General features: G+C 39.0%; 1 protein-coding gene across 1 annotated transcript in view; it reads right to left on the reverse strand.

Moving 5' to 3' along the window:
• The window catches only part of NBAS (NBAS subunit of NRZ tethering complex), a 384,560-nt gene that overhangs the window by 322,894 nt on the left and 40,165 nt on the right, over nt 1-21,501 (reverse strand). Inside the window, exon 10 of the mRNA XM_049784877.1 lies at nt 1,876-2,014. Within this exon, the coding sequence (XP_049640834.1) occupies nt 1,876-2,014 (139 nt within the window). The remainder of the gene's footprint in view (nt 1-1,875; nt 2,015-21,501) is intronic.

Below are 21,501 nucleotides of genomic sequence, written 5' to 3' on the forward strand. Positions count from 1 at the left end.
GATATTGAATAAATAAAACTATCTTGCACTGATGACAATGACATTAATTTGGAAACTTAAGTCAATGCACATATTGAATTTTGCATAGTCTCAACCCAGCAGCCTTGTTGAGAGAGAGTAGAATGTATGTGTCAGCAGCATTTTTGGTCAATATCCGCCCCAAAACAATAGCAATCTTAAATAAACAATAAGAGAAAAGTTAATGAGAACAATATCTGGCACCTGACAAGAGGAACTAATCCTATAACTCCAAATTACTTTGAAGTAAGGGAATGGTAGGTAGAGTGATTGTAAATTTAGCTGTGAGACACATTTAAAAGCCTCTAACATAATTAAAATATACTTGCAGCACTTCAAGAAGTTAATCATACAGCAAAGCACTCAATTTGCAATGCAATATTTTTCCCACTTTTCCTGTTGGTACACAAGCAATTTTCTTTTACGAGATTCCAATACCAAAGCTTCAGGTCAACAAGGAAAGAATCATACAAAGTAGAATAGATTCCACACGTCAATAAAAAGCAAAGTGAAAGCAAAAGAAAACTCCAAGAAGCTAAGATGGAAATGGTTTCATGGAATGTTATGATGCCCCATTAGGTCCCTTTCCCAGATAGATGACTGTGTCCATTAGCCTTGATTACCCTGTACTAACAGGGCCTTACACAGCCTGCCTATTTCATTTCTCCTTGTATCCTCCCCATTTTCTCTTTTTCATTTTACCCTCAATTTTTAATTTTAATGAACATCACAGTTTGAAAGTTGAGGTGATTAAAGAATGAAGCAGCTATCTAGCCTTCACCTAGGTCAGCAACTAGTATTTGCCTCTCTGTAGTAACAACAGTACACATTAGACAAATAGAGAACAAATTTTCATGTCCTAGTCCAATGAAATATGAGAAATTTTCACTGGCGGTATATGTTACCCCCTTTTTTTTTTTATTTTATTTTAATTTTTGTGTCACACCCGGCAGCGCTCAGGGCTTACTCCTGGTTCTATGCTCAGAAATTGCTCCTGGCAGGCTTGGGGGACCATACGGGATGCCGGGATTCGAGCCACCATCCTTCCGCATGCAAGGCAAACACTTTACCTCCATGCTATATCTCCGGCCCCTACGTTACCATTTTTAAATTGAGTATTAAAATGTAAAGGAGAGCCTGATACACAATAAAAGCTCAATTAGAGAATGGCTTTAAAGAATTGACTATTTCCTCCCAAAAAGTGTTATGATAAGGAAGAAGTTAAACTGGTTGCTCCTGCCAGAGCTGTATAAAAATCCTGCCACTTATTAGCTGCTGTCCCAGGGCAAGTTATTCCAGTGCACTTCACGTTGCAGTAGAAAAAGATAGTAACCATACCAATATCAAAGGGTTTTTGAAAATTAAATGAGTTAATACATGGAACAGGACTCAAATGAACTACTAGCACATCAAGAGTGCTTAATAAATGTCACTATCTAAATAAGCAATGTAAATGACTGCTGTTGCAGTGGTACTTCCAAAGAGAAATGAAATTAAGGGGCCGAAGAGATAGCATGAAAGTAGGGCATTTGCCTTGCATGCAGAAGGATGGTAGTTCAAATCCTGACATCCCATATGGTCCCCCGAGCCTGCCAGGGGTGATTTCTTGAGTGCAAAAGCCAGGAGTGACCCTTGAGCACTGCTGGCTGTGGCCCAGAAACAATCAATCAATCAATAAAGTTTAAAAAAAAATAAAGTATGATAATCTGAAGACAAATTTAATATTTAAAAGAAAAACTAAACCTTCACTAGCATTAAATCACTATTTTCATTTAGAACAAATAATTGGAACGTCTCACAAAAGGCTTATCTGTCTGAGACCTACCAGCAAAGAGAAATGCTGTAACTCATACTTACTGCTGTCACCCTGTCTCCATCATTAGTGACCTGCTTATAATAAGGTGATCCTGAAAGTACTCTCCAGGCAGAAAGGCCACAGCTAGAGGCTTTTGAAATGCCCAATTCAGAAGTTTCACGCCCACCAACCAATAGAAGCCTGAAAAAAAGAGAAAAGTAAAACGAATGTAAAATATAAACAGGACACATCAAAACAAAGAGAGCAGAAGCAGTCTCCTTCACAAGGATAAAATTACCATAAAATTCAAAAGGTACATCTTTTAAAGGAAACTTCAAAGAAAACCAGGTGGTTTTTCCATTAGAATTTTACCTTCACTTATACAGAGCTTCGTGAAATTTAAACATTACCTGAAACCCAGGTGGGAACAAAAAAAAAAAAAAAAACAAAAAAAAGAGGAGGGAAAATAATATTTTACATAAAAAAGATGTAAATAACAAAAACTACACTAACATTAAAAGAGATTGTCAGCATCAACTTCAACAGACAGATGGGCCACCTCACCCAGTTGCCAGTATTAATTATAGGAGATGCAAAGAGGGCACATAAACAGATGTTTGAAGAAAACAGCAGGGAGCGCTATGGATGGCACAGAATACTACAGTAATGACTAGATTGAAACAAGAGAGTTGTGCAGTTGAACTAGCTCCCTTTCCCATTATAGTCCATTAATAAATGGAGGTCATTTGCCAACTGCCTGGTAACCAGGGAAAAATGTCACACAGACGCTGAAAGTCAAAATACTGCAACATAAAACAAAAGCTGAATGATGATGAAAGTCAGATATTCTTTATTATTATTGTAGCTGGACTTGGGAGGGCACGGAAAAAATTATTGTAGTTTAGGTAACAACTTACAATAAAGTTCAAATTTATGGTTTTGATAGACAGATACCTTAGCCTACCAACATGGTTATTTCCCAAACTTTGGTCAATATGGCAAGGGACAATAAATCATATTCACTTGATAAAACAGTTTTAAAAATTCAAGTAAAAGCACTGACATGAGGGGTGGGAGCGGTGGCGCAAGTGGTAGGGTGTTTGCCTTGCACGCACTAACCTAGGACAGACCATGGTTCGATCCCCCGGCGTCCCATATGTTCCCCCAAGCCAGGAACAATTTCTGAGTGTATAGCCGGGAGTAACCCCTGAGCATCACTGGGTATATCCCAAAGGGAAAAAAAATTAAGAAAAAAAAGTATTGACGTTAAAAGGAGGTGTGAAATTTATATGTTGTCCACAGTGACAAAGGTAACAGAGCAGCAAAAAGAACAGCATATCTGAACTGTCTGTTCAGCACAGTCTGAACTGAGAAGTCCTTCCCCTATGCTTTGGAAACTCGCTACTGAAGAGGGAAGGAAAGCCTCTGAAATAGAGGATCCATTGGCCATATTCACATAATGCTTCAGACACACAATCTGGGGCCAGAGAGATAGCGTGGAGGTAGGGCATTTGCCCTGCATGCAGAAGGATGGTAGTTCGAATCCCGGCATCCCATATGGTCCCCCGAGCCTGCCAGGAGTGATTTCTGAGCACAGAGCCAGGAATAACCCCTGAACACTGCCAGGTGACCCACAAACAAACAAACAAAAAAGACACACAATCTACACTTTCCTAAAGTACAGAAAACAACTTCTTTTACATGAAATGTAAAAATTTCATAGCCACCTTCCAATTTTATCTAAAAAAAATGCATACTTTTACACAAATAGGTATTTACCTTGTTCCATGCTAACAAAAAAAATCGAAACAAAGATTTTAGTTTTTGTGTCAGAAACTAAGGAGTTAAAAAAAAAAAAACACTTCATAAAGTTCATTAGACTTGGTATAACAATAGGTTGAATAAGTTAGAACGTCTTGTTAGTCCATGGTAATTGCTCGGTGTTACTTATCTATAAATTCAAGTACCTCAAGAGCTCTTGGTACTCTTGGTATCGCCCCTACATGTGTGCTCAGGATACTCAAAAAGTAGAACTAAGATATCTTAGTGCAGAAAGAAATAAACATTTGTCCTCTTTTAAACCACCTATATGTCCACATAATTCCTGAACATATAATATAGAGACCATCTAAGGACAACAATCAACTGACCTTGAAACATGTAAAACACCCTGGCTTATCCAGATGACCAAAAAAAGAAAAATCAAACTGGAAGGGCTAAAGCAACAGCACAGCAGATAAAGCATTTTCCCTGCATGCTAATGACCCAAGTTCAATCCTCTATTCCATGTCACCACATCTAGTCCCCTGAGCACTAAGGAGAGAAGGCCCTGAACCCAGAGCAAGTGTAAATCCTGAGCACCACAGGTGTGTTCTGAAAATAAAAGAGGAAGGCAAAACAAACATACACAAAAAAGGGAGGCAATAGAGTAATTGAAAGAGGCATGAGCTGAGACTTAAACTCCCTCACCACTCTGATGCTAAAGGGACCATGCACCAAGGAGCTGGGGAGCCTCTAGAAATTAAAATAAGTATGAAAGATGATTCTTCCCAGGGACTCCAGGAAGGAATGAAGTTCTAATAACACACTTATCTTAGCTCATGAGCTCATTTTGAACTTATTACCTCTGAACAAGACACCATAAATTTGGGCTAAATCAGGCCAGGTAAGGCATCTGCCTTGCAAGCGCTAGCCAAGGAAGGACCGCAGTTCAATCCCCCAGCGTCCCGTATGGTTCCCCCCAAGCCAGGAGCGATTTCTGAGCGCTGTTTGTCTATTTTTGGGAAACACCCAGCAGGGCTCAGGGATCACTCCTGGCCCTACATTCGGAAATCACTCCTGGCAGGCTCGGGGTATCATATGGGATGCCGGGATTCGAACCACCATCCTTCTGCTTGCAAGGCAAATGCTTTGCCTCCATGCTATCCCTCTGGCCCCCAGGCTAACAATTTAATATTCTTCTTACTATATATCCTCAGATGTAAATATTTCAAAACTGAAGATCACTTTTCTAGATTTTACACAAAATTTAGTCCAATTCAAAATTTCAAAATTCACAGTTATCTAAATATACATTATTCGTTTGAACATTATGAGCCTTCACTCAAATTCTTTCGCCTACTGCTTTCATATATGTTTCTAACACATTTACATCATAGCAGATTTGAGGCAGTAAGTTCTGAGAGGATGCCTTGAAGCAATTCGTTTGGGCTGCTGTACCAGTCCTCACAAGTAGAACAAAATCAACCCTAGTCACCAGGGAAAAAGAAATCTGGGTTCAAAGTTAAGTTAGCAGTAGGAGTATTACTTGCCTAGAGCATTCATTCTGTTCAAATGATTGTTTCTAAAATTAAAATAGTTTTAAACAAAATGGACGAAAGTATAAATCTAAGTTGCTCCAATAGATCTAACTACTAACTTAAAAAAATAACAATTAACAAAAGTAACTTAATCACTAATGCCAAAACACTGAGAAATTGAAAATAATTTACAGTATAAAACTATAAATTAAACTACCTGTTCTCTGTTTTAGAGCACACAGAGTACAAGAGAGAAGAGAATGGGGAGTAAGTCAACAACATATACTTTTATTTTTTTGTTTGTTTTGTTTGTTTTGGGGCCACACCCATTTGACGCTCAGGGGTTACTCCTGGCTATGAGCTCTAAAAGCACTCCTGGGTTGGGGGACCATATGGAATGCCGGGAGAGCAAACCTCGGTCCATCCTAGGCTAGTGCTTGCAAGGCAGATGCCTTACAGCTTGCACCACATCTTTGGCCCCAACAACATATACTTTTAAAAAGCATGAGAGAGCTAAAGATACTGACAAGTTATTGTCAGTTATCATCACATATAACATTAGCTTCAAGTTTTAAAAGTCCTTGTCTGTTTTATGAATGCTTTTTAACTTATTTTTTAGGGAGAAGAGGGGTTGGCTATATGAAGTTGTGCTCAGGTTTCACTCCTGGTATGTGTTAGGTAATGCTAAGCTGAGAGTAGAGAAAGAAAATTCAGGGCCTGGAGAGATAGCACAGCGGCGTTTGCCTTGCAAGCAGCCAATCCAGGAACAAAGGTGGTTGGTTCGAATCCCGGTGTCCCATATGGTCCCCCGAGCCTGCCAGGAGCGATTTCTGAGCAGACAGCCAGGAGTGACCCCTGAGCATCGCCGGGTGTGGCCCAAAAACCAAAAAAAAAAACCAAAAAAAAAAAAAAAACAGAGAAAGAAAATTCAGACACAGACACACACAAAAATATCATTCCTTGAATCTCAATATCATACCAATAGCAATTCTTTTAAAATAATCTATAAAATAACAGCATTTCTAAAAACTGGCACCATTTTATGGAAACCAAACAAACATTATTTGATCTAGATAAAAATAAAATTAATATTAGAAAGTAGAGCTCTAAGAACAGCCAACTCAACTCACAAAAATAATCTTTTCTCTTTATGAGTTTGTGTTCGGTGTCTATTGACCTGTAAATTCTTTCCTACACTAGTGTCAAAAAGCTTTATGTTCTTTTGAAGTTGACCATATTAGATTCTATAACATCCAACCATAAAATGTAAAGGTAAGTCACATATCACAAGTTATTTATGACACACAAAACTAGTAAGAGAACTGAGACTGCATAGTAGATAGGGTGCTTGCCTTGCTTGAGGCTGGCCTGATTTTGGTCCCCACATCCCAAATAGTCCCCTGAGCCCTCCAGACATGATGCATGAGCACAGAACTAGAAGTAAGCCCTAAGCACTGCCATGTGTGGGACCAAAATAATTTTTTAATCTAAAAGAAGAGTTCCAGAGATATAGTACAACAGGCAATGTACTTACCTTACACACTGCTGACCTAAATTCAATCCCTGGCACCCTACCTGTTCTCCTAAGCTCTGTCAGGAGTGATCTGTGAGTGTAGATCCAATAATAAGTCTTGTATGCTAACAGATGTGGCCCAAAAACAGACAAAAAATATCTCAAAATGTACTGTGATAGTATAAATAATAATTAACAATGAAACTTTAAAATAATTGTAGGGTATTGTGTATAATAAAAAATATTAGTAATATTTTTTGTTTGAGACTACATGTAATGGTGCATGGGTTTTTTACTCCTCACTCTGCACTCAGGAATTACTCCCAGCAGTGCGTGGGTAATTATATAGAATGCTGGATTAAACCTGGGTTGGCCACATGGAAGATAAACATCCTAACTGTTGTACTATCACTCCAGCCCCAACATCACTTTCAAATGTTTAACAGAGAAGTAAGTCAAACAAGTTCTTCAGAGAAACATAAATTTTTATTTTAAAAAATAAATAAATATGGGACAGTTAGAAAAATCCAAAGCCATGGGAAAAGTTTCTCCTAGAAAGCAGTAGTGGAACAAAAGAACAGAAGTGGTACCTTGGCAGTACTATTATCTACTTTCTGCATTTCTACTTATGTATTTAAAAAAAAACACTCCTTAAATAATAAAGATAGTGGTAAGAGCTTTCAATATGTACTGGGGTTCTCATCATATCATTTCCTACATATTTTTCTCTTACTTAAGGAAATATCAAAATATAGTTTCCCAAATTATACACATAAATGTTTCCAACTAATGAAGTCCAGAAGATTGAGCTAACTTTAACACTTAGCCTCAACTCTATTTAAGCCCTAAAACTGAAAATAGCATATGATGTATTTGTGATATATTTTGAGGTTATTTATACATCAACATTTATATTTTGACTATTCTTTGAGTTCTAAGAATCATTGAAATTTTGAAGAAATTATGTTCAGGGATAATCTAGTATAAAGTAATTATAATATTGTTTTATTTTGTTGAAGTAAGTTCTTCCATGACCACTTCCACTGGCAAATATGACCTCCTTAAATATCCAAGGTATTTGGCTCTTAAGAATTACATTTAGGGGGCTAATGCAATAGAACAGCAAGTAGGGCACTTGCCTTGCACAAGGCTAATCAGGTTTAGATACCTGGCATCCTATATGGTCCCTCAAGCACAACCAGGAGTAATTTCTGAGTACAGTGCTAGAAAAAAACCCTGCGCATTGCCAGATGTAGACCAAAAGAAATAAGTAAACAAATATGAATTACATTTTAGGGGCTAGAGTAACAGTATAGAAGGTAGGGCATTTGTCATGTATGAGGCCAACCCAAGTTTAATCCCTGACACTATCTATGGTTTCCTGAGCACTATCAAGAGGGATCCCTGGGGCTGGGAAGGTGGCGCTAGAGCTAAGGTGTCTGCCTTACAAGCGCTAGCCAAGGAACGGACTGCAGTTCGATCCCCCGGCGTCCCATATGGTCCCCCCAAGCCAGGGGCGATTTCTGAGCACATAGCCAGGAGTAACCCCTGAGCGTCAAACGGGTGTGGCCCAAAAACCAAAAAAAAAAAAGAGGGATCCCTGAGTGCAGAACTAGGAGTAAACTCTGAGCATCACTGAGTATGGCAAAATAAAACAAATAAGAAAAAAAAAATTTACATTTTGAAGCATAATCCCTAAAATTATAAAACAAAAATATTTTTTCTTTGTTTATGGGGGAAGGGGCTGGGCTACATTCATCGATGCTCAGACTTGTTCCTGAATGCCACTGAGGCATCACTCTTGGAGGTGTTCAGGACCATACAGGGTTACAGAGAATGAACCAGGGTCATCCGCATGCCAGGCAAGCACTCTACCCCATGTATGTATTACTTACTACTCTTTCCCCAACAACAACAACAAAAAAAAAATTGTCTCTAATTCCTAACTAATGGATATGTGGGAGCTAAAACATCTAACTTCTCAGCAAAACTGAGAAAATAGAAGGAGTAGAAAGATGAAGAAAAGACGCTGGCTTTCCTTACAATATTAGCCTCCAAATTTTATGTAAAATAGAAAACCATGAATCTAATAACCAACATATCAGATTCAAATTCTACAACAGAGTAACTTTGTAATCTTAAATTTCTAAGGAGGCCAGAAAAACAGTTCATGGGGTAGAGGGCATGCCCTGCAAGCTCAGATATGAGGCAGATCCCCCACACTACAGAGCCCAAGTGCCAAAGTCAAACAGGATGCCCTCAGCAGACCCTGGCCTGTAAACCATGAGGAATAATTGATCAGTTAGCACTGGGAGTGGCCCTTGGTTACTTCAAGCACTGTTAGAAGGGAGTCAAAGAAAAAGAAATTCCCTTCATTCCATCAACACTCAGTTTTAACACGAACTGTGCTACACAATGAGGAGGCTAAGCAACAGTCATGGATCTTAATGAGCCATTTATAATTCTTGGAACCAATTTATAGGGTCACATCTAGCTCTTTCAGTCCACAGTAAAACACATAACATTCCCTTTATCAGATGGTCTTGGACATATACTCAGATGGGAAAGAAAATCGAATAGTCAACTCCAGAGAAGGGCTGGAGAATATGGACTTCTTCTGCACTTCTACTTCAAGCATCCTTGAAGAACTTCAAATTCAGTACAGAACAATTCAGCCCAAAGAGCAAATCAGTTACATGGAAGAAGAGGTCAAAGACTTTACAGTATAGCACCAGTAAAAGATCTACCCTTTTATTTTTTTTTTCAATTTGAGGCACCATGATTTCCCATACGGCACTAATAGGGTTTTTGCATACAATACTACAACACCAGCCTTTCCACCACAGTGTGCATTTCCCTCCACATTACCTCAGTATGCACCCCCAACACTCCATGGAAAACTCAGTTCTGTATAACCAGTTCACTGGTCACTTGGCCATCTGTTACTCCCTCACTATTCCTTGCTGTTTCTTTATATCTCATAAATGAGAGTGAGCATTCCCTATCTGTTCCTACCCTTCAGACTTCACTGAGCATCATACTCTTCAAATCCATAGACAAAGAAGCTGATCACATGATTTCACCTTTTACATACAAGTAGTATTCTATTAGATGCCCTCTGTGATGCTGTTCCTGAATTGCCTGGCAGATGGTAGCCCCAGAAAAGCTATTCATTCCAGGGGGCCCTGTAAAGTGATTGTTCCAGGTATTATCCTTGAGGATGAAAGCTCAGGAGACACCAATATACGAGAGATAGAGGTGGACAGCTCAAAGAGGGGGCCATCCCCCCATGATTAGTGACTCCCTATTGGGCTTGACATTGGATGGCATGGTCCCTCTTCCCTCACAAAGAGCTCTGGTTAAAGGAGATAATACCTATCAATACAGCCTTGCTCCAGGGCTCTCCTAAGAATCACTGTTCTTGCTGAGCATCTCCCCCAGCACTTCACCGCAACAACAGACACATTGACAGACACACAAACACACACACACCTGCCCCCCATGTCCTGTTACCCTTCAGATATGCTGTTCCTCTTTTTGTCCTATATAAGCATTGTTGTAATGAAATAAACTCTCCAGTCATCATTCTGGGACACATTCTTTCTCTGTCATGAGATGGGGAAAATGACCGTGGTCCTGAACACTCAGGGAGGAGTGTTGGCCAACAGGGTAGGCACAGTATTCTATCGTGTGTGTGTGTGTGTGTGTGTGTGTGTGCGCGCGCATCAAAATTTCTTTATCAAGTCATCTATCCTTAGGTTGTTTCCAGATTATGTTCACTGCAGCTATTGTGAAAAGTGCCACAATGAACGTAAGAAAGCAAAATTCTTTTTGAATACAGTTCTTAGGTCCTTGGGGTAGATGTTTTAAAGACCACCATTAAACCATTTCCCAGATGGATGAAGGATCAGGTAAAGAGCATTCTAAGTCAAGAGAATTGATGTACAAAAGTAAAAATGAGTCTGAAAACTATGTGTTCAGAGAAAGTACAATAAGAATTTTGGGTCTCAAAAAACAAACAGGAGTAAGAAGACAGAAGTTCAAAGGAATTCAACAATGAAAAACGTTTTATCTTGTTCACTTCCCATACCTTTTCATTTTCTGCCTTGTTTAAATCATGCCTCCACTACTAAATATCTCATCACTTGGACAGAGAGATTCTATTTGTATCCTTTAACCACATTCATTGTTGCTTCACTCAGGAAACTTCCATATGCACTCTCATAATATGAAAGAGCACAAGGGTACAAAGAGCAGTAAGACAAAGACTTTGTCCTTGATTTAACCTCTTCATATCTCCATTCTCTCTGCTGAAAAATGAAGGATCAAACTACATGATGGATGAAAATATGTTCCAGTTCTGACATTCTGAATTTAAAACCCAGAAACAGAAGTATCAGGCATGAAAATTTATTGTGACTGATGGGAATTGGAAGGAAGGAAGGAAGGAAGGAAGGAAGGAAGGAAGGAAGGAAGGAAGGAAGGAAGGAAGGAAGGAAGGAAGGAAGGAAGGAAGGAAGGAAGGAAGGAAGGAAGGAAGGAAGGAAGGAAGGAAGGAAGGAAGGAAGAAAGGGGGGAAGGAAGGGGGGAAGGAAGGGGGGAAGGAAGGGGGAAGGAAGGAGAGAGGGGGAGGGAGGGAAGGAGAGAGGGAGGGAGGAGGAGGGCGGGAGAGAGGGAGGGAGGGAGGGGGAGGGAGGGAGGGAGAGAAGGAGGGAGGGAAGGAGGGAAGGAGGGAGGGAAGGAGGGATACCACAAAAAAGTCAAGAAGTGAAATAAATTAGCATAAGTAAATGCATCAGTTTGAGTGGAAATAAATGAAAGTCAAGAAGAGAATTAAATGAGCATAAGTAAATGCAGCAGTTTAAGTGGAAATAAGGTCATCTGAAGAAAGAGAACATAGGGGCAGAATGGATGCCCTAAGCATAACACCATGCACGACACTGATGAGATGGTCAGCTAAATGTGATACTAGAAATTAATTGCAAGAATTATAAATGGCTTGGTTCTTCAAACTAGTAACTGTTGGAAGAATCTGCCATCTAGTGGTTTAAAATTATTTAACAATCAAGGAAGGAAGTTCCCTCTCAAGCAAACTCTTGAACAATACTTTAATCCAATGCCAATATGCCTGCAGCATAAAACTATCCAAGAAGAAAGCCAGCAAAAAGTACTAGTCCCCAAAGTAAAAAGTACATAAGAATATGCCTTACAAACTAAAGGCTCAAACAGTGATACCAGGGGACAGGGACACAGCACAATAGGTAAGCACTTGCCTTGCATGTGCCCAATCTAAATCCCACCCCTATCATCCCATCTGATATGGTCCTCTGAGCAACACCAGGAGTTATTTTTGAGTGCAGAGCTAGGGATAACCCCTGAGTACAACCAGGTGTGGCCCAAAAACTATATAAATATAACCCCTACCACTCTATCATAAGTAGCCGGAGAGATAGCATAGCGGTAAAGCGTTTGCCTTGCAAGAGGCTGGCCCAGGACCAACGGTGGTTTGAATTCCATCATCCCATATGGTCCCTCGTGCCTGCCAGAAGTGATTTCTGAGAACAGAGCCAGGAATGACCCCTAAGCACTGCGGTGTGTGACCCAAAAACCAAAATAAAAAAGAAGCCACTTTTTTCTCAGGAGAGCTTAAATATCTCAATTATGTTAATACTTCAATATACAAAAAAAAATTATTTACTACAAAATATCTGGACACTTAAAAGTCTTCATATGCATACTTATTTGATATAAGTTTATAAAAAAAACTCTTCAAATCAGTGGTTCTCAAACATAATATATATCAGAATTATCTAGAGAGCTTGTGAAAATATCAATTGCTAGGCTATCCTCCACAGCTTCTGTGTCAGCAGCTAAAGGTACAGCCCACCCATCTGAGTTTCTACTAACTTCCCCAGTGCTTCAGGTGGGATAGCTGCGATAGCGCTCACAATCTGCGAATGGACCATTTACATTCTGCTTCAATCTATAATCTCCAACTCTGGAGGACATACTTCATTATAAATACAATTATGAAGCATCATGCTATTTAGTCAACACACGCTTAAGAGTGATCAAAAAAATGATTCTGTTGAATACTCAATTGTTAAAGACAAAATTATAAGACTTTTGCTTGGATGGAAAAGATACTACTAGACTACTTAGTTTCATTCTCCCAAAATCTTTATAACTGAGGTTTGATTTATTTAAAACTGAGTGGCATTCAAAACATAATTTATAAGTGAGAATTGAGAAGTATGGGAAAATCTATACAGTCTAATCTTCCTTACTTTGTGCCTTCCAAGTAGTTAAATGACTGGATGGCATAGTACAGAAAAGAGCAAATATTTTCTGAAAAGAATCAGATAATACATATTTAGACTCTATGTGCTACATAATTTTTTTTCACTATTCTTTTCTGGCTCAGTATGGAAAGCACAGACAAAAAATACAAAAAGATAAAATGAGCCTACATTTTATTGTTTTCAGACACTAAGATTTGAATTTCATACTACTGTTATCTATTATTAAATATCCTTCTTTGTTAATTTTTCCAATATTTGTAAAGTGTAACATTCCATTCTTGGCTTACTGAAAATACAAAAAGGGGCCAGATTTTGCACAGCAGCTATATTCTGCCAACTCCTAATACAAGAAAAGGTTGCTGAGCACAGATATTAGAAGGCATGAGAATAGCACTTAATCCCTGTCTTCTTTGGGATGTTGCTTAATATTTCAGAACTTCAGTTTCTCCATCAGACAGGATCAGTTATATACCTACCATCTTATAGAATTATGAAAACACAAGTTCAGAATATGGAATTTTCTTTTTTTTGGGGGGGGGCCACATACCCATTTGATGCTCAGGGGTTACTCCTGGTTCAGCGCTCAGAAATTGCCCCTGGCTTGGGGGAACCATATGGGACGCCAGGGGATCGAACCATGATCCTTCCTTGGCTAGCACTTGCAAGGAAGACACCTTACCTCTAGCGCCACCTCACCGGCCCCAAGTTCAGAATATGGAAAGAGTTAAAAAAAAATCAGTAAATGCTCTAACTCAACTCATTATCATCTTAATTTCAACTTAAGTCAACTGACTAACAATTTCAAAAGTGCCTAAAGTTTGCAAAGTACTGTTAGCACTGTAGGGCAGAATATTAAAATTGAATATTGAATATTGAAACTGTTTTCCCTACTTTAAGAAATTCACCATCTTTTATGTTAAGAAGATATAATTTCACCTAACAAATAGAAAATCTGTTGTGAGTATTACAATCAGATAGTTTTTTCAGCCTGAGCTATCAAAAATTTGATTCTTTCAACATTAGGCTTCTATTTGTTTACTCAGCATATATTTACTGAGAATTTATGCCCTGTTCTAAAAGCTAAAAACAGCTAAAAAAATGTTCTTATTCTTTTGGAGTTTAATTTCAGTGCAGCCGTATTGCTCTATCCCTTTTTTACAATTGGGTTTATGTTTGATTTTGACAAGTCCAAATAAATATTAACAAGTGAACATAAATTCAGTGACAGATATTTATGCAAATCACTCTGATGACCACTGATAGTGTTACAACAGGGTTATCACTTTCTGGGAGAAATTACTGTCTGTTGAATAAATTAATGCACTCTTTCTTCCCAACATAAAGACAGAGTCCAAAGGGTCAGCTCAACCAAATATTATAGAGCAGTTGGATGAAAAATAAGAACATTCCAGGAGGAAGAATAAAAAACCAAATGTGTAGCAGAAGCCTCATGCCCCAATCCCAGGAGAATGGGGAGACATGGGTCAAAAGCAAGCGCCTAACACAGGAAATAATCCACATATGGTAAAAGAGATAAAAACAAGTTCAGGAACTTCCAAAGTAAGCCTTCTGCTTCTAGTACTATAATCAATAAGGAGAAAGTTCAATAGTGGAAAACCGAAACCGCAAGTGGTTTTTCCCTGAACCCAGGGTCTTTATTGCGAAGTGCAAGACCAAACCCTGGGGTGGAGAACAGGTAGGGTAAGAGACCAATCCAAAGGATGCTTCCATCCAAAGGTGCTAACATACAGTGAATAGGATGGAAACCGGTTAATCCAACACAAGTGGAAAGCATGACATCTTCAAAGAATAATTTGAGAAGCCCAAAAATATACACACATCTAGATAAAGTATTTCTCAACTGGAGGCCATGAAGTTCCTTGTTGGCCCCAGAGGACACCACCATAGGACAGGGAAGTCACAGAAAGCAAGGTCAGCAGGGGACTTAATCAAAAATAAGATCTAGAATGGAAGTCAGCACAATATGGACTCTAGATCAAACCCAAGCCCCCAAATATTCTTGTATATAAGACTTTAGTGAAACAGTCATTCATAAATGTACTATATACACTATACTTAACTAGATATAGTATATATAGCTGTAATATATATTGTATATACTTTAACTGTAAATTCATATTCAAAATCTCATCAACTGCATCAGTCAACCATAATGCAAAAATATTACCTTAAGAATATATTTTGAGGGGCCGGGAAGGTGGCGCTAGAGGTAAGGTGTCTACCTTGCAAGCGCTAGCGTAGGACAGACCACGGTTCGATCCCCCGGCCTCCCATATGGTCCCCCCAAGCCAGGGGTGATTTCTGAGCACATAGCCAGGAGTAACCTATGAGCATCAAACGGGTGTGGCCCAAAAACCAAAAAAAAAAAAAAGAATATATTTTGAGAAAGAGACCACATTTGCCTTTAATTCTAGCAGATTGTTGTAAATGTTCTATCTTAGTATCGTTGCTTGTCTCTCAGTGTATAATTCATAAAGTAATATATGTATGTATACAGAGAAAAATATAGTACATTTAGGGCTTAATAGCATCCATAGCTCCAGATATCCAATGGGGACCTTGGAACATATCTACATAGATAAATCAAGAACACTATATTACCTATAGATGCTTTCATATTACAATGGGGAGATGAGTTATGGCAATAGAACCATCTAGCCCTTTAGCAAAAAAGGCTGTTGAAATTTAGTCTACAGGCAAAAAAAAAGGAAGGAAAAAAGAAAAACTATAAAGTTGGCAACAGCAATTTTTCTGGTCTATAATACTCAACAATATTTATCTGTATTCCTCATTAGAACAATGCCAACAGCAAGATTATCTTATTCATTTTACTTAATCTCTTAGAGCTTTAGGACAAGGTTTCTCAAGGTTGGAGAAATAGATCAAGGCTGGGATCAGAATCCCCCATAGCATCTGTTTATAAAAATAGTTGCTAGGATTTCATCTCACACCTAACTGATGAAGCCTTTGAGAGCAGACTCTAGGTGTGTAAATTTCTTTTTCAATTCACTGTAGATGATCCTGTTCATACTTATAAAGAAACATTAACTTTGTAAACAAATAACAAGAAAAATACTAATGAATAGACTGATTTATAATGCTTGGATGTCCATCTCCCAGTTTCCTTCCCTTAATAGACAACTGTCCCCAGTCCTAAGAATGAATTTAAGCAAGTCTACAAGAGCATTAAAAAGCTCAGAATCCAGGGCCGGAGAGATAGCACAGCGGTAAGGCGTTTACCTTAGATGCAGAAGGACGGTGGTTCGAATCCCGGCATTCCATATGGTCCCCCAAGCCTGCCAGGAGCAATTTCTGAGCGTGGAGCCAGGAGTAACTCCTGAGCGCTGTCAGATGTGACCCAAAAACCAAAAACCAAAAAAAAAAAAGCTCAGAATTCCCCATCTGGTCCTTTTTACATCTACCATGTTTCCTGCCTGGTTTCAGAATTGCTCAGACTCTGAAAATATATTTTCACATTAGATTCCAATACTAGTAAATATGTTTCTGAAAACTTGCTACTGAAAACTTCTACCATGAACCTAAATCTTACTTTTGAGTCCCAGACCCTCTCTCTACATTGAAGCCTGGTGTTACTACACAGTAATAGTTATCTCTAGAAATGGGTCTCTTGAAAATGGCATTCATAATGCCTACTGACAAATTCCCTTCAAAGTCTTGTCAACCACAGCAAGCCATTTTTCTCTGATAAATATAATCTAGTAATCTACACTAATTCACCTGTGTTCTCAAGCCTGCCAGGAGCAATTTCTGAGCACAAAGCCAGGAGTAACTCCTGAGCGCTGCAGGATGTGCCTCCACCCCAAATAAATCAAGCAGTATACTAAAAAACTTCTACTGCCTATGCCTAGCGAAGTGCCACAAAGCGTGATCTAAAAATGAGGTTTCCTCTGAGTTACATATATGTAGCACTATCATGAATAAAAGTCGCTTTCCCCTATTCCAGTAAACATCCCATTTCATTGAGGTCTTCTTTTCCAATATGTCCATAAAATATAAGCATCATTCCTTTCTTCCTATGAGCAAAAAGAAAAATCAGTTGTTTTCCTTATACTCTCTTCTCCCAAGAAGGATCTATAACAGCTAGCATCATTCCAAATAAAGATAAATTTAATCTGGCCCAAGTTGAGGCAGAAGAAAGATGGGTTTAGGTCAAAGCAAAGAAAAAATCTTACTATTTATGAATTCATGAATATATAAAGTTATATCACGCTAAACAGTAAACAAAAAAAAAAAAGATTGGTCAGGTGATTGATAAACCAGATGAACAAATATTTTTTTTGGATAAAGGTCTTGAAAGGTCTATAGGACTATTACAAAAGAAATTAAGCCTCTCAACAAAATGTCCAAACAAAGTAGTTATAGATGGCTTACAAATGACTCCCAGATAATATTGTTTTCAAAGCTAGGAGGCAAAAATCTACTAAAGCATTTTCTCTCCTATATTAACAGCCAGCCAACTCGAGGATGCTTAAAACTAAGATATCTCGTCACACAAACTACCTATCAAAAAAGTGTTTTGAGGCCACAGAAATAGTACAGTTGGTGGGGTGGTTGCATTGAATGTGGACACTCTGAGTTCAATCCCCAGCAGCACCTAAAATCCCCTAAACACCATCATGAGTCTTCCCTGAATTCAGAGCCAGGAATAAGCCTGCACATAGCTGAGTATAACCCCAAACCCCTCAAAAAATGAGAAAAAATATTCTGTCTGAAAATAGATCACAGAATGTTATGCATGTCTACCTCTATTCTCACACCAAAAGCAACATTCTTGAGAAGAGTAGAAAAAAAATCATTATACTGGGAAGCTCAGCAAGTGCCTCAATTCATACCTCAGGGCATATATATTTCTAGTATGACAATGCAGCTTTCTCTACAAACAGCAGCACTTCTTATTTCCCTTCAATAAGTCAACCCAAACATATGGAAAGAATATTCTCACACCTGGGGCCGGGCGGTGGCGCTAGAGGTAAGGTGCCTGCCTTGCCTGCGCTAGCCTTGGACGGACCGCGGTTCGATCCCCCGGCATCCCATATGGTCCCCCAAGCCAGGAGCAACTTCTGAGTGCATAGCCAGGAGTAACCCCTGAGTGTCACCGGGTGTGGCCCAAAAACCAAAAAAAAAAAAAAAAGAATATTCTCACACCACCAGAGGCCAGAGCCACAGCAGGTAGGACATTTCCCTTGCACTCAGAGGACCCAGGTTCGATTCCTCCAATCCCATATGGTCCCCTGAGCCTGCCAGAAGTGATTTCTGAGAGCAGAGCCAGTAGTAACCCTGAACACCACTGGGTGTGGTCAAAAAAAAAAAAAACATACAAATGGCTAAAAGGCACATGAAAAATGCTCCACCTCACTAATCATCAGGAAGATGCAAATCAAAACAACTATGAGGTACCATCTCACACCGCAGAAATTGGCACACATCACAAAGAATGAGAACAAGCAGTGCTGGCAGGGATGTGGAGAGAAAGGAACTCTTATTCACTGCTAGTGGGAATGCCGTCTAGTCCAACCTTTATGGAAAGCTATATGGAGATTCCGCCAAAAGCTGGAAGTTGAGCTTCCATACAATCCAGCTATACCACTCCTAGGGATAATATACCCTAGGAACACAAAAATACAATACAAAAATCCCTTCCTCACACCTATATTCATTGCAGTGCTGTTTACAATAGCCAGACTATGGAAACAGCCTAGATGGCCCTCAATTGATGAATGGCTAAAGAAACTGTGGTACGTATATACAATGGAATATTATGTAGCCATCAGAAGAGATGAAGTCATGAAATTTTCCTGTACATGGATATATATGGAATCTATTATGCTGAGTGAAATAAGTCAGAGAAAGAGAGATAGACACAGAATGGTCTCACTCATCTATGGATTTTGAGAAAAATAAAAGACATTTGTGCACTGATTCTCAGAGAAAAAAGAGAGGAGGACTGGAAGATCCAGTTCACGACTTGAAGCCCACCACAGAGAGTGATGGGTGTAGTTAGAGAAATAATTACACTGAGAACCATCATAACAAAATGTGACTGAATGAGAGAAGTAGAAAGCCTGTGTAGAGCACAGGCCGGTGTAGGGTGAGGAGGAGAGACACTTGGGACACTGGTGATGGGAATGTTGTACTGGTGAAGTTTTTTTTTAAATAGAAAGAAAGAAGAAAGAAAGAAAGAAAGAAAGAAAGAGAGAGAGAGAGAGGGAGGGAGGGAGGAGGGAGGGAGGGAGGGAGGGAGGGAGGGAGGGAGGGAGGGAGGGAGGAGGAGGAAGGAAGGAAGGAAGGAAGGAAGGAAGGAAGGAAGGAAGGAAGGAAGGAAGGAAGGAAGGAAGGAAGGAAGGAAGAGGAAGGAAGGAAGGAAGGAAGGAAGGAAGGAAGGAAGGAAGGAAGGAAGGAAGGAAGGAAGGAAGGAAGGAAGGAAGGAAGGAAGGAAGAAAGAAAGAAAGAAAGAAAGAAAGAAAGAAAGAAAGAAAGAAAGAAAGAAAGAAAGAAAGAAAGAAAGAAAGAAAGAAAGAAAGAAAGAAAGAAAGAAAGGAGGGAGGGAGGGAGAGAGAGAGAAAAGAAAGAAAGAAAGAAAGAAAGAAAGAAAGAAAGAAAGAAAGAAAGAAAGAAAGAAAGAAAGAAAGAAAGAAAGAAAGAAAGAAAGAAAGAAAGAAGGAAGGAAGGAAGGAAGGAAGGAAGGAAGGAAGGAAGGAAGGAAGGAAGGAAGGAAGGAAGGAAGGAAGGAAGGAAGGAAGGAAGGAAGGAAGGAAGGAAGGAAGGAAGGAAGGAAAGAAAAGAAAAGAAAAGAAAAGAAAAGAAAAGAAAAGAAAAGAAAAGAAAAGAAAAGAAAAGAAAAGAAAAGAAAAAAAGAAAGAAAGAAAGAAAGAAAGAAAGAAAGAAAGAAAGAAAGAAAGAAAGAAAGAAAGAAAGAAAGAAAGAAAGATACCAAAAATAGTATTACAATTGATAAAAAAAGAAAGAAAAAAGAATAGTCTCACATTGGAGAAATGAGAATATTAAGAGGCAAAATAAAAAATTTCTTAAAATAGTGTCAACTTAATTACTGACTTCCTATTTTCATGAATAAGATGCATATTAATATATCAAATGTCAACTGTCCTTATCTATACCTAAATCTAACTGCATTTCCACTGCTTTAAGAGAACCAGCAACAATCATGAAGATAGTATTAAGGTCCTTTCCAAAAAGCAATCCTTTATAAAATTAAAAATCATATTCAGAACTTATGAAAAAAAATTTTTTGTTTTGTTTTGTTTTGGGGCCACACCAGTGGTATCAAGGTTTCTCTGAGCTCAGGATCCCTACTAGCAGTTTCAGGAGACCATATAGGATGCCAAAAATAGAATTCAGGTCAGTCACATGCAAGGCAAATGCCCTCCCCATTGTGCTACCGCTCCGGCTCTCCATGAAAAATTTTCTAGTGTAATTTATACCTAATTGTTTCTCCAGCTATTATTGTGTACCTTTTCTAATTTTCCATCCATAAAAAGATCTACTTGTTTGGTTTTGGTTTTGGTTTTTTAAACCATAGCCAGTGGCGCTCATGGGTTACTCCTGGCTCTGCACCCAGAAATTATTCCTGGCAGGCTCAGGGAACCATGAAGATCAAATCTGGGTCAGGCTTGTGAAAGGCAAACACCAACCTGCTGTACTAGCACTCTGATCCCCAGGATCTATTTAAGATTTTATTGAAGACAAATCAGAAGCCCACAGAACTCCATTACTATGCCACTGCTTACTAATATTCCTGTCTTTCCTAAAATGAATGATGTGCCCAACACTACATCCTCTCCCATGGGCTGAGCCTTTCCTAGGCTGGCAGCAGTTCCATTTGGAACATCATCTGGAGACCAGCTACTTTCCAACCTTCAGCCTCATTCCAATCTGACTGTAACCAACTTTAAACAAAAGAACAAACGTTCTGTTTTATGAGTCCTATAAATTTTGCCTCAAGGTCTTTCTATAGAATTGGCATTTACATTCTAGAGAATCTAAACTTAGAGATAGTACAGCATGTGGAGCATCTGCCTTGTATGCAGCTGATCCAGGTTCGATTCCCATCATCCCATATGGTCCAGAGTACCACCAGGAGTGATTCCTAAGTGCAGAGTGAGGAGAACTGCTGAACATTGCTGAGTATGGGGAAAAACAAAAACAAACAAAATAAACTTATTTATAAATATATTTAACCTAAAACATGGTTGAAGAAAGCAAAAAACAAGGTAATCAACCAAATGCATGAATTTTCCTTTGGACGTCTATGACAAATGCTGCTAATCAAGTATCGTTTTAGCTCTGTAATCTATACGAAAGAAATGAGAGTATCTTTCTTTTTTATTTTTGGTTTTTGAGCCACACCCAGTGATGTTCAGGGGTTACTCCTAGCTATGCGTTCAGAAATCGCTCCTGGCTTGGAAGACCACATGGGATGCTGTGAGATCAAACCACAGTTTGTTAGTGTGTGCAAGGCAAATGCCCTACCACTTGTGCCACCACTCTGGCCCCATGAGTATCTTTCTTAACATA

This window comes from Suncus etruscus, chromosome 12 (assembly GCF_024139225.1).
Source record: "Suncus etruscus isolate mSunEtr1 chromosome 12, mSunEtr1.pri.cur, whole genome shotgun sequence".
In the NCBI taxonomy this organism is placed as follows: domain Eukaryota; kingdom Metazoa; phylum Chordata; class Mammalia; order Eulipotyphla; family Soricidae; genus Suncus; species Suncus etruscus.